Source organism: Rhea americana, unplaced genomic scaffold (genome assembly GCF_003343005.1).
Source record: "Rhea americana isolate MKP2758 unplaced genomic scaffold, rheAme1 scaffold_30, whole genome shotgun sequence".
NCBI classification, from domain to species: Eukaryota; Metazoa; Chordata; class Aves; order Rheiformes; family Rheidae; genus Rhea; species Rhea americana.
In genome coordinates this window covers 4,794,460-4,806,807 of record NW_028186424.1, presented here as the reverse complement: position 1 = coordinate 4,806,807, position 12,348 = coordinate 4,794,460, and the positions used below count along the sequence as shown (strand labels likewise).

Below are 12,348 nucleotides of genomic sequence, written 5' to 3'. Positions count from 1 at the left end.
GGAAATGTTCAATATTATGTGTAGCAAATTAAAGAATCAGAACTTGCCTATTTTTAGAAGGATGATGGAAGTTTCTTAGAAAACAAGAAGTAGATTTTACTTGCAGTTTCCTTGGTGGGATGAGCTATATTACAGGCTTCAGCTCTCAGAGCTGCTGCATACTCTGTCCTCCAAAAGCCAGGTCTTCCCTCTATCACCTGTTTTCAGATTTTCTCTCTTAAGTGCATTTTTAGTGCTTTATGGAGCCTCATTTGAAACAGCCATCAAATGAAGTCTGAAATCTAACGTTAGATGCCTTAGCATTTCTCAAAGAGCTGGAGATGGTCTCCATATTTTCATTGTTTCTCTGGTTGTTGTTACTACGTTGGCTTCAGAAACACCTGCGTGTGGAAAGCAACTCTACACACTCCTCTGCCTGGCTTTTGAGTCGACCATTTCATTTTGAGTCTCTTGCCCCGCACGTGGGTGCTCATGGAGCGAGAAGCAGGCTAGCGGGTTTTCAGGTGCAGCAACACTGAACAGTGTCTTCTCCCGAGGGCGAGGGAGATTTCGCTCGCGGCAGGCCTCCTCAGAGATCTTAAGGACATGCAATCTTGCAATAGCTTAACGTGAGAGCAGCCTGGCAGTCTTTGGAAGTGTTGCTGCTGGTTTTGGCTTATTCACTGCTCTGCATAATGGGGAAGCAACTGTTTGCACTGCCCCTGCCTTGGCCTCAGATTAGTCAGTTCACGAGGTTGGGCTGAGATTCCTGTAAACTATCTGAGCGCCGCTGATTGCAGCACTGGTGTACATGAGTAAATAAAAAGGGCACCACTTACTGGAAGAGGCTTCAGCTCTGTGCTGCTCACTTTTTTCCCATTACAATCTGCATTTAGAGCTGTGTGCAATCGCCACAGGTTCTCCACAGAGTGGCCATGGAGTCAGGCATGAACACGAGCGGTAGGAGAAGGGATGTCCCTTCTCACGTGGTGCCTTCCTGCTGGTGGGGTCATTCTCAGATAACCCCAGCCTGTGTTGCTGCATTGCTCTACCTAGAAAGCAATTAAAATGAAAAAGGATTAAATGGGACCAGCTTACATGATTGTGGATGCTTGTGCTTGTCAGCTCTCTTTCTCCAGGTTTGCTCCCTGATGCCCTTGTATGCACACTTGTGCTGCCTGTGTTCAGAGGTGTCACACTGATACGACATAAACCTCTGCAGGATACCTCATCCTCCATCCCCATGAACTCCCAACCTCTTGCTGCCSTCTGGGGTTTCTAATTCAGGATCAAAACTAAATCTCCATATTTCTGAGCAGTTTATTGCCAATGAGATAAAAGGTTTCCTCCACCAAAAAAATATTATGTAGCTTGCTTAATTTTTATTTATTTTAGGAGAAACTTGATGAAGGCAGACTTGGTTTGGTTATAGATAGCTCACATCATTGTCACTGATCATCTCAAATTCTGTCTTTTCTTTATGGCAGTAAGACCTGTTCAGACATCTCTYTACTGAACCAATGCAGGGAGGTGTAGAGCAGTTAGGGATTTTTAATGATTCATATCTATCTGAAGCTGGAAATCACTGTGGAGTTGTTATTCAGCCCTTACTCRGGGATATTTCCCACTATGTGGTGAGGTTTCTCCTGCAGCTCCTGGAAGCAGCTGTTGCAACTGCTTTCTTTCCCCTTTACTTTGTGCCAGGGATCAGCTGAAACAGTTCCTGGTGTCGTTACTTCTTTCTTTTTCATATTTTTAGCTTTAGCTAAAAATTTAGAATTGTTACTCCCCCGAAGGACATCACAATTCTTGCTCGTAGTTCAATGCCTATGAAGAACAACCAGGGATGGACATACAGAGAGTGCATGCAGCATGATCAGGACTGAATGGCAGAACCACATCACCGCCAAATAATTGAGGTTGGTGGAGAATCTGGAGGTCAGCTGGTGCAACCACCTGTGCAAAGCAGGGATAACTTCAAAGTGACATTTGGTTACTCAGTGCCTTGTCTTCATTACAGCARCCTCAGCACTTCATGAGACATTTCTTACTTTCAGGTGTGTGAAGAAGCTATCCCAAAACCTGCCTTGATCACCACTGGAATATGATGTTTCTGATCCCATAAGTGGATGGTTTTTGCTCTGGCAGTGGGTGGAGGAGGCTATTTCCACAGCTTAAAGAGGTGTTGCCCTTCTCCCCTCCCCATATGGTCTTAATTCCTCTGTTCCCCTCTTTCTGCTGAGCTTTGGGGAAGTCTGGATGAAGCAGCAAGCTAATGGCTTTTTCTCTCTCTTTACACCATTTGGAGGAGCCAGGAYGGTAAGCATATGTCTACAGGCCATTGTATAGGAATGCTCAGTTTGAAGCCTGGTCACSTAAGTCAAATATGAGGATAGGAAGTGGAAATCTGTGTTCCAGCTTTGCCAAGTGTCCCCAGGTAGCTCGGTCAGACTCTCTGCACCTTTTATTTCCCATTTGTGAGATGAGAGAAAGGAAGACAAGTTGATTCCTCAAGTCTGTTTTGAAGCTTTATTTATTTCAAATCTTCAGCCAACAAATAATGCATAAAGCAAARGTTTTTTTTCTATTTGTTTTTTTTTTCTGCTGAATTTTGGGAAGACAATTTCAAATTCACTTGTTCTTTGCTTTTCCAAGCCTTGCTGGCAGTAGGAAAGTTTTGCAGATGAAATTAAACCTGCATAGCTATGCTGTCAAGATACCACTGTGGTGACAGTCGTAGTAGTGGGATAGTGCATCCAGTAGAAACCCCTTCAACCATTATAAACCGTTGTAAACTTGTGCCAGGGCAGCTGCGCTGAACCACAGGGCCTTACTTGCATAGCCATGCTGGGTTAAAACACAAAATCACCCCCCACCCCTTCCCTAGCTGCGCTGGTTAAAACTTCAAACAGTAGAGCAGAACTTCAGCAAGGAGGACTACAATACTCCTGCTGTCATGGCTCTGTGGATTTTGGGTATGAGGAGATGCAGCCCTCGRCTGCCAGATCGTGGCTGGCAACAGCCTCCAGTGCAGACATAGTTAGACCAGCCAGACCTGTGGGTTTTGGCTGTGGGATGAAGTGGGGCCGAAGCAATCTCTACTGGTGAAATCTCAGTCCTAGCAGTGCACTCTGCATCCCTACTAGAAGTGCTTCTCTGGTGTCGCTATCTCAGCCAGGCACTTAAGGACAGATATGGCTGCAGAAGGGAGCTTTTTGGTACACCAAATGTTTTGTCAGACTAATATATACTTTCTTTCTTTCTAATTTTCCTAGTCTGCTGCTTAAGGACTGCTATTATAAGTGTCTCCCAGGCAGGTAAGCACCTGTTAATGAGTAATTCTTACGCCTGATATTGGCATTGATCTGTTCCATATTTTGCAATATAATTCATTAATATAATGCATTTCCTGAGTGGGCTTCTTTGGAGCTCCTTGTTATTACTTATCATGCTTTTAATTAGCTAGTGAAGGGAAAGAGATGGGAAGTGTCTGGACGGTAAATGCTTTCTGATTGCAAACAACACTGGATGGGGTCCTCTGGAGGCGCTCTGAGATGCCTGCTGAGTTCGGGGAGAGGAAGGGTGTTCACCGGTGATCATCAGAGTGTTGGGCACTTTGTAAATTCTTCACTCCCTGTGGTTTAGGTAGAGTATCTTGCTAAATGGCATTCCCATCTATCCACAAAGACATTAATGATTAACAAGGATAAGAGCTCTGCTTACTTAGAAAACCAAAATGCCCTGAAGTCAAGTAAATTGCAGTCYCTCGTGAAAGCTCGTTGCTGTTCACCCTCCCGCTTCAGTACAGCCCTGGAAAGTTATCTCTGCCAGAGAAAACCTCTGCAAAAAGAAAGCAAAGATGAAAGCCTGTGCTCTCTTCACTCTTGGCTTGGCTTTGACTCTGAGCAGTGACTGTTCGAGGATGGTAAGTCAGATCTTTGTTTTGGAGCTCCCCTACATGCTGGTTGGCAGAACGATATTGCTTCGGGGTTGAGTGAGCAAAGCTGCTGACCAGACCAAAAGGAGAAGTGCTTCCAGCAGGACACAGAAGTCCAAGACAGCTAGATCAAGGCACACAGCAGCACTAAGTGTGGGCCTGTAGCACTGCTGGTCCCATATATACTGTTGTCTGTGCTTAAAGAAATTACTCACATCCCTGCCCTGCCAGAGGGGAAGAACAGGGGCAGGGACTACCACAACTGAAATACTTTGAAAGTGCATCTGAGAAATGTGATGACACAAGCAGATACCTGCAAGAGCATGGGGCAAGAGTGCTACCCACCAGCCCCTGCTGGCGTATGGTAGCCAAACATACTAGCCTAGGTAGCCAGCTGCCCCTGTTACTGTTTTCATGCCACGTTCTTCAGTATTTTGAACATGTGGGTTTTTTGCGTCTCGTTTTCGAGTACGTCTCTGTGTGGCAATTGCAGCACCGCTGAGTTCAGCTCTGCTTGTTTGCTTAAGCCCTGCCATGGGCTGCTCAGCTAACGCCCTGGACCCACGGCTGTGTGGCTCTATGATTATTCTTACTTTGCTAGCTAGATTAAAACTAGCCTAGATATGCTTAAATGATGCTAAACTCCTAACTATTCACATGAAATACAGAAGCATATCCTCAGACATTGCACTTTGGAGCAGAAAAGAAAATTCTTGGTACCTAGGACAAAGATCAGCCTTGGCTGGAGCCCCTGGAGACTGACCAAGTGCTGAGAGAGCTACAGTAGAGCACAGAAATTGTTCCTTCCTCAGACTTCAAGCCCTCCTTATGTATCTGAGCAATACTTCTGTCTTATTYCTTACTTATTATGTCCCACATCCAGTTCTACATTTGTGATCTGCGGCTTGCTTGATTGCTTTTGTGGTATTTTAATTTTACTACAGTATAGCTGTTTGCACCTTTGGTGACAGCAGCACTTTATTACCATTTTTCATTATTTCTTGTGGCTTAAAATCAGCTCAGCCTAGTGCCCTTCGCCTGCTGATCAGTAAATCCAAATAGAGATTGCTTTTTTAGCTAATCCCCTGGGGGATATAGCTAAACAGCAGGAAAGGCCAAGCTCTGGGTTGTTATTTGCAATGATGAACTAGCTCCAGGATACATATATGATTCCTACAGAGAAAAATAGGAGATGGTGTCCCCTGTTAGTAGCAAGATAGAGTGGAGCAGAGCTCCAGTGTTTTGTGCTGTGCTGGGTTTTCCTGGTTTAATAGAGACATCTCAAACGCCAGTGTTTATCTACCCTCTTTCACCAGAACGTGCCCCAGCTACAATTACACATAAATAATGAGCTCCTTGCAGAAACAGAGAGAGCCAGCATTTCGTGGCAGTCCTGGAACATACATTTGTCTCTACATACGGTGATTCCCAGAGTGAATTTGTGTCTCCAACCCACATTCTTCTTTTTTTTTTTCTCTCTTTGTAGCACTACAAATCTGGGGCACGAAGAGACTCAAAACAYGAGTTCACTCACCTACAAGGTACAAAGTCAAATCCAATAGGTTTCACGACAGTAAGAACACGCTGCCTGTCTGTATCCGCACTGTGCAAACAAGTAGTAAGGCTGTCTTTGTTTCAACATGAATTCTTGAATAAGRATTATGGACTGGTTATGACAGTATTACTTTCTATGTGGAGGGGAATTTGGGATTAGCTCAGGAACCTAMGGTAATTTTCCCTCAGGCATGGATTAATGGGAAGGTGCAGATGGAATTTTGTTTCTTCTGAGCTGCTGTGGCATATGTTATCTTACACGATGATGGGGCTGTAAATGGGCAACTCCCTCTGTTTTAATCAAGGCTGTCTGCTCTGCAACTTTAATGTATATAAGCTCTTTGGATGTATGAGTTCAATTTTCATCAAGCCAGTGAAGCCCTGGCCCTTTCTGAGCGAAGGAGTTGAGCTCCACATGAATTGCTCTGTTGCATTTGTTTCGATGGCACCTTTGAAAGCAGATAGTCATGCTGTGCGTGGACATCGCCAACCGTTCTCACTGTCCTGTGCTTTTGCTGTTGTGGATTGCATATATTGGGCCATTAGAATCACAGAATCAGTAAGGTTGGGAGGGACCTCTGGAGGTCACCTAGTCTGACCCCCCCCTGCTCCAGCAGGGTCACCTTGAGCATGTTAGACAGGGTTGCATCCAGGCAGGCCTTGAAGATCTCCAGAGAAGGAGACTCCACMACCTCTCTGGGCAACCTGSTCCAGTGCTCCGTCACTCTCACAGGGAAGAAATTCCCCCTCACGGTCAGGCAGAACTTCCTGTGGTTCAATTTCTGCCCATTGCCTCTTGTCCTGTCACACGGGGCAACTGAAAAGAGTTTGTCCCCGTCCCCTTGACACCCTCCCTTCACGTACTTGTACACATTGGTAAGATCCCCCCTCAGTCTTCTCTTCCCCAGGCTGAAGAGGCCCAGCTCTCGCAGCCGTTCCTCATAGGGCAGGTGCTCCAGCCCTCGGATCATCTTTGTAGCCCTCTGCTGGACTCTGTCCAGGAGCTCCATGTCTCTCTTGTACTGGGGAGCCTGGAATTGGACACAGGACTCCAGATGTGGCCTCATGAGGGGCAGGATCACCTCCCTCGACCTGCTGGCAACACTCTTCCCAATGCACCCCAGGAGATCATTGGCTGCCTTGGCCACAAAGGCACGTTGCTGGCTCATGGTCAACCTGTCATCCACCAGCACTCCCAGGTCCTTCTCTGCAGAGCTGCTCTCCAGCAGGTCAGCCCCCAGCTTGTACTGGTGCCTAGGGTTATTTTTCCCTGGGTGCAGGACTCTGCACTTGCCCTTGTTGAATTAGAYGTGCCTTTACAGCTTGTAACCCCTCTCTGATGACCTTTGGGATGAACTATGTCTTCTAAATGGATGTATTTGCACAACTCTTCTAGCCGCTTTTAAGGTATGAGGCAGCCAAGGTAAATATCTGAATATTTGCCCAATTAGTTCAGACAATGAAAACTAGGCTTGAAAATGCAAATGAACTGGCTGCTTTGTAGTGGCAGATAAAGTAGAGCAGATAAAGTGACCACAAATCTAACTGGTTGGGGAGGATTTGGACTACTGTTTCCGAATCTGAGTTATTTTTCCATACATGGTAATGCTAATAACTAGCTTCAGCAGCCTTTGAGGTGACCAGTCTGGGCTTGTGGCTGATTGCTAASAGTCACACGTGTGAGCACACCTACCTTCCAGGAGCTCGGATCACAACCGAAGGGGCAAGTCCAGGGCAAGTAACAACTGTGCTTCGTAACAGAGAAATGGAAATTCAGGGTGCGGCAAGGCCCGTTGTATTGCCCGTGTGCCACCTGCAGCAGCAGCTGGCTTCACATTCATGCTCTTGATTCTTAAAACTGATTGCTTTTAGTTTAGTAAGTTAAGTAACCTCCAACCAAGTGTTTTTTTTTCTTAATCCTTGGTCTCTTTCATTCAAAAGACTCGACCTTTTTTTTTTCCATTAGTCTTTCATTGCTCTTCCTTAGACTTTTAGCAGTGAGATGGTGAATGCAGAACTTGCCCTTTTTATATGTACAACTTGCCCAGTCTCATCTATTTCTTTCMACTTATAAGGAATCTGCTTATCCCAAAGGAAGGTGATACGATCAAAGCTATCTGTCATCCYCCAACCTTTAAAACCCTCTTTCTCCTCCCTATTTCTATATCAATTTGCACTGTTGGGTGCCTTAATTGTTTTAAACTGACATTATAGTGTAATACGGAGCCTAAAAGGATACTACTTCAGAAATCAATTTAATATGCTGTTGCAATAATATATAATTAGAAATGATAACGGCAGCTAATGAATATCACTGACATTTGATGTACCAAAAATAACAATTTACTTTGAACTGAAATGATCTGAGATTTTTATTCTACAACAGAACCTGTTAATCTCTGTTGATCTAGTCATTGCACAGGAATCTAGGCCTCTTCTTACCTACTAGAATTTGCAAAGACTCAGAATCCAAAGTACTGTTGAAAAACTTGAAGCTATGTATCTTCAATGCAAAGTTTTATAAATTTAATAGAATATAAGGTACAGCTATGGGTTGGTGTTCAGCTGCATGATGAGGTTTTTATTCTTGTATTTCAGTGTTTACAGAGGACGGGAATTTGTGCAAATTTCCTTTTCGTTATGGTGGACGGTTTTACCACTCGTGTTTATCAAATGTGTTTTCCCCAAAGAAATGGTAAGTTAACATTGCTCACAAAAGAAGACAATGTTGAAACAAAAATGTATTCTTGGCTTTAGGGCTTTAATCTTGTTTCCATGGTAATTAATGYGGGCTAGTTCCCACGCCCAGCGGGAGCAGTGAAGTTCTCCTGCTCGGGTCCGTGGCCTTCAGACCGAGACTCGTGCGCGGAGCGGGGTGAGCGCCAGAGCGGGGCCTCCAGGGCCGCTTGAAGCTCAAGAACTGCAGGAAAGTCTCTTGCCTGGCCTTCACACTGGAACTCCAGTTATATTTGTCAGAATATTTTGCAGAATATTATTTTACAGAATAAGCAGAAATGCTGAAACCCCCTGACAGAACCCCTCTGCTCAAGGAAAGAGGAGATACAAACACTGGAAATAAATGACACTCTTTTAAAGAATTGACTTGTGTGGGCTGAACACTTTGTACTGCAGTCCAGCATATTTTTTGAGCGAAGTTGGGTTTTTTTCCTTGTCTCTAATTTCTGTCCAGATTTGTTCCAGCTCCCTTTTGGACAGTGCAGTACTAAGAGGTRAGGCATTACTACTGTTCTTCAGGTAATGATTTATTCTACTAATATGCTTAAAGCCAGGTCTCCTTATTTTGGGCAAAGGTTATTTCACATATGTGGAATCTGTTACAAGTATTCATTATTCATTTACTTACATTTAGGGTTAGAGGCAGTTTGGGTCAGAGGCAGTCAGGTGGGAACCCTATTGCTGTAAGCACCAAATAAACAGGACTAACTTTGCMAACCTACCTAACGCAAACATCCCTCTGCAGGCACACCTAAGCAAACACATCTAGTGAGTGTATTAACAGAAATCAAGGGCAATAAAGCAGGGTACCAGTAATGTGTAGGTGCCAGAAATGTGAAAATAATGCACAGATAAGATGCAGAAAAACACATACATGCATTGTTAGAGATAAATTAGATCATTTTATAGAATGGGCTTTACTTGCACATGCARGATAGAGGCCTTATTTTTTAGACTCGATTGTCTATTTTTTCCCATGATCTGAATCATGTTTCTGTGATGGAACATCTATTTTAAGTGTAAAGTGCTGGTGTAATGTAAACAGCATAACACACAGTTTCTTATGTAAATAGACACAGAGCTTCAGCCTCAGAGACCACYTCTGGTTTTCCTGAACATCCACAGACAGCAACCAGATAAGAAAAGCCTCAAAGAAACAAGAATATCTTAACAAAAGGAAAGGAACTGGAACAACTTTCTAGTTTGAACTCTGTTTTTGATGAATTGTAGCCACAAGGAGCTTGACCTTTGTACTCACTGAATTTCATGTGATGTCTAAGRTGGTTCTTATTAGTACATAACATTCTGCGTTCTTCTGGCCAGTTATGACACAGCAATGGAAAACAAGTGAAGGTGTGGGACCCAGGATTAGCATGCACTTTAGAGCTGACCTTGGACGAGTAGCAGTTGTTCTTCCCATTTTTGAAAGGCCGCCTGCAGGTAGGGAGATCGGGGGAYAGCTGGAGCTGCCTGTTTTTGACAAGCCATTTCACTCCAGTGACCGACCTTCTGGCCAGTGTTCACTMTTCTTTGATAAGCTATAAGCAACTCGATGTGTAACTTTCAGGCACAGTGATGCTAGGAAATGAGTATGAACAGCAATTGGGGAACCCGCTCCTGGAATTTTTGTCTAACTCAGCACGAGGCTGTGCTGCACTGATGCTGAACAACTTATCGCAGAGGACCCTGCTGGGTGGCAGGTGAGGACAAGACTTGGCTGCTTCGCATGCGTGAGTGGCTAGTGAGGATGGAGACTGGTAGGCGGGATGCAACTTGGCTCTTAGGAGATGATTGCAATGAAACCAAACTAGGAGATAATGGTGGATTGCTCTGTTTGTTGAAAGCTTTCTAGACACTTGGCTTAAAAYTGAGGTTTTTCTGTGCAATAAGTGGCTTTCTGTGCCTGATCCATACCAAAGGGTATCCACTTTAGATATYTTTCCACATTTAATTCAGTGAGCTCTGGATTATGCACCTAATGAGTCTATGTTCTCAGTCTTGAGGCTGTATTATTAAAGGTGGTACTTTATACTATGGGCCAAAGCCTGCTCCCACTGGCATTAAATTTCTACGTATTCTAGTATGAGCTATGACGCAGATATAGTGCACCATCCTGTTGTATTAAGTCCAGTAAAAAGACAGTCCTCTTTCAAAAAAACATCTAAGAGCAGTCTCTATCTAAACATAAGATAGGCTGCATCATTTGGGATAGCTGCTGTGCCAGTTCAAAGGAATAAGCGTAATAAGACAATCAGACATGACCTTGCTTAAATAGTTCAATATCTGTCACAGTTCTGAYGGTAGAAACCTCCCCCTGCTTATTCTGACAGCAACAAACAAYATTATATTTTTATAAACATTTATTGAAAACACAGGAAAGGAGACAAAATAATTGCACTTTGCAAATAATAAACTTCCTTTAACAGTATTCTGCATTGTATTTCCCTTTAATTACGATCTGTTTTCACAGATAAATCCCCATTTAGCAGTCTCTTAAAAGGAATAATCTTCTTCAGGTCAACAAATTGAATTGGCTTCCACTGAGATCCAGCTCRGGGGAAGTGGTGGGAGCATGTGGCTGATGGGCTGAGAGGTGGAAGGGCAACCACCCCTTCCRGTGACTTAGCTAGGCTTAGCTGCAGTGTGAAGCTGGTCCCGTAGCTACGGCCTCACCTCTGGCACACCTTGCAGGTCTTACGTGGGAAATAGTTATATCCCTTATGCATAGCTGGTCTACCGAGCAGCTTTTGTTGGGAACCCAGTCAGAATATTAGGATTTTCTTCACCCAGCCACATTTTCTAGTGAGCAGAGACAAGCATAGTTGAAGGCAAGTTGTTCTGTGTCATTAGATGTGCCAGTAAGGGCAGCACTGGTTGGTAGCTGAGATTTGAGAAGCTGCTCCTTGCTTCCTCAACCCTGCCTCCTCAAGGTGGCAGATTGTTGGCTCAAGGCCGGTCTACTACTTTGACTTTGAAAGTGTTGACTTRTATTCCAGAGAAGTCTTGTCCCACATGAGAGTGCTGGATGTGTGGGTGCTTGTTGCATCAGATCTCAGGGATGAGCTTAGGGCTGTGCAAGAAGGCTACGATCTTATCCTCTCTGGAAACAGGTAAATTGGATACTCTGGCCATGRATTGAAAACAACATTGCAAAAGAGGTATTTTTGGCCAGCTGACAGAAGGCAGAAGGAAACTGTTTTCAAGTTAGATAGTTTATGCCAGTCCTGGGCGAGGAAAGAACATGTTGGGAGTAAGCAACAGAGTGACAAGAGACCAAGCTTCAGAGTTTGGATTTTGCTGCTGGTGGTGACATTAGTGGTTGCTTTGGTGTTGTTAGGTATAGTCATGCCATCTTTCTTGATCAGGAGAATATCTAAAAAGGTCTGAGAGAACTTATGGTCCTCGACCATGGTGATAGTAACAGGTGTAATGGTGGAGCTCATTCGTTTCAAACTATCTGGCTACAGCCTGAGGCTTTGGTTGCTCTCCAGAAAGTTTTATTTTTAAGGCTCCCCAAATGCTGCTAAGGGGTATCATAGTCTTCCCCTCTTTATTTTGCCTATTATTTAGGCCTAATTTGTGATGCACCATTTTGATTCATTCTGTTCCTGATTCCATTCCCTTGTTGTTTACCACACATGAGTTTAAAATGTTGTTTAAATTAGTCCCAAGTAGTAGACTTTTCTGGTGTAATTAATTGAATATCTCTTCCATTAGGATTTTATTATTTTATCAAAAATTTTATGTGGCAGGCTCTTGTAAGACATTTGTAATCTTACARATTTAGAGAATAGGCCCAAACACAAAGAAATAGTCCAAAGAAATACTAATCCAGTACTGGTCAGTATGACTGCTGGAGGTAAAATCCTATGASAGACATAAATGTCATCACATTTTTGGTTGGTCTCCCAGCAAAGAAGAGATCTTTAAAAGGAAAGAAAGGAGAATAATGAAGTATCTCTTAGGATGTTACAAAATTTTCCCACGGAGTAAGAGAATCATAGCAGGAAATAAAGGAGGATTATATGAATATGTAAAATGTCAGGCAACAGTGAGGGAGACTGGCATCAGAGGAGAGGATCAACGTGTTTGTAGCCACTGTGAGATGATAGGGAATGAGGGGGTCAGTTGTGAAGAGCACC

General features: G+C 43.8%; 1 protein-coding gene across 1 annotated transcript in view; it reads left to right on the top strand.

Annotated features, from left to right (window-relative positions):
- Nucleotides 1-3,835: 3,835 nt before the first annotated feature.
- Nucleotides 3,836-12,348, top strand: part of HGFAC (HGF activator) — a 43,141-nt gene continuing 34,628 nt past the window's right edge. The window contains exons 1-3 of the mRNA XM_085309694.1: nt 3,836-3,904; nt 5,403-5,457; nt 8,069-8,165. Coding sequence (XP_085165820.1) covers nt 3,839-3,904; nt 5,403-5,457; nt 8,069-8,165 — 218 coding nt within the window. The 5' untranslated portion in view covers nt 3,836-3,838. The remainder of the gene's footprint in view (nt 3,905-5,402; nt 5,458-8,068; nt 8,166-12,348) is intronic.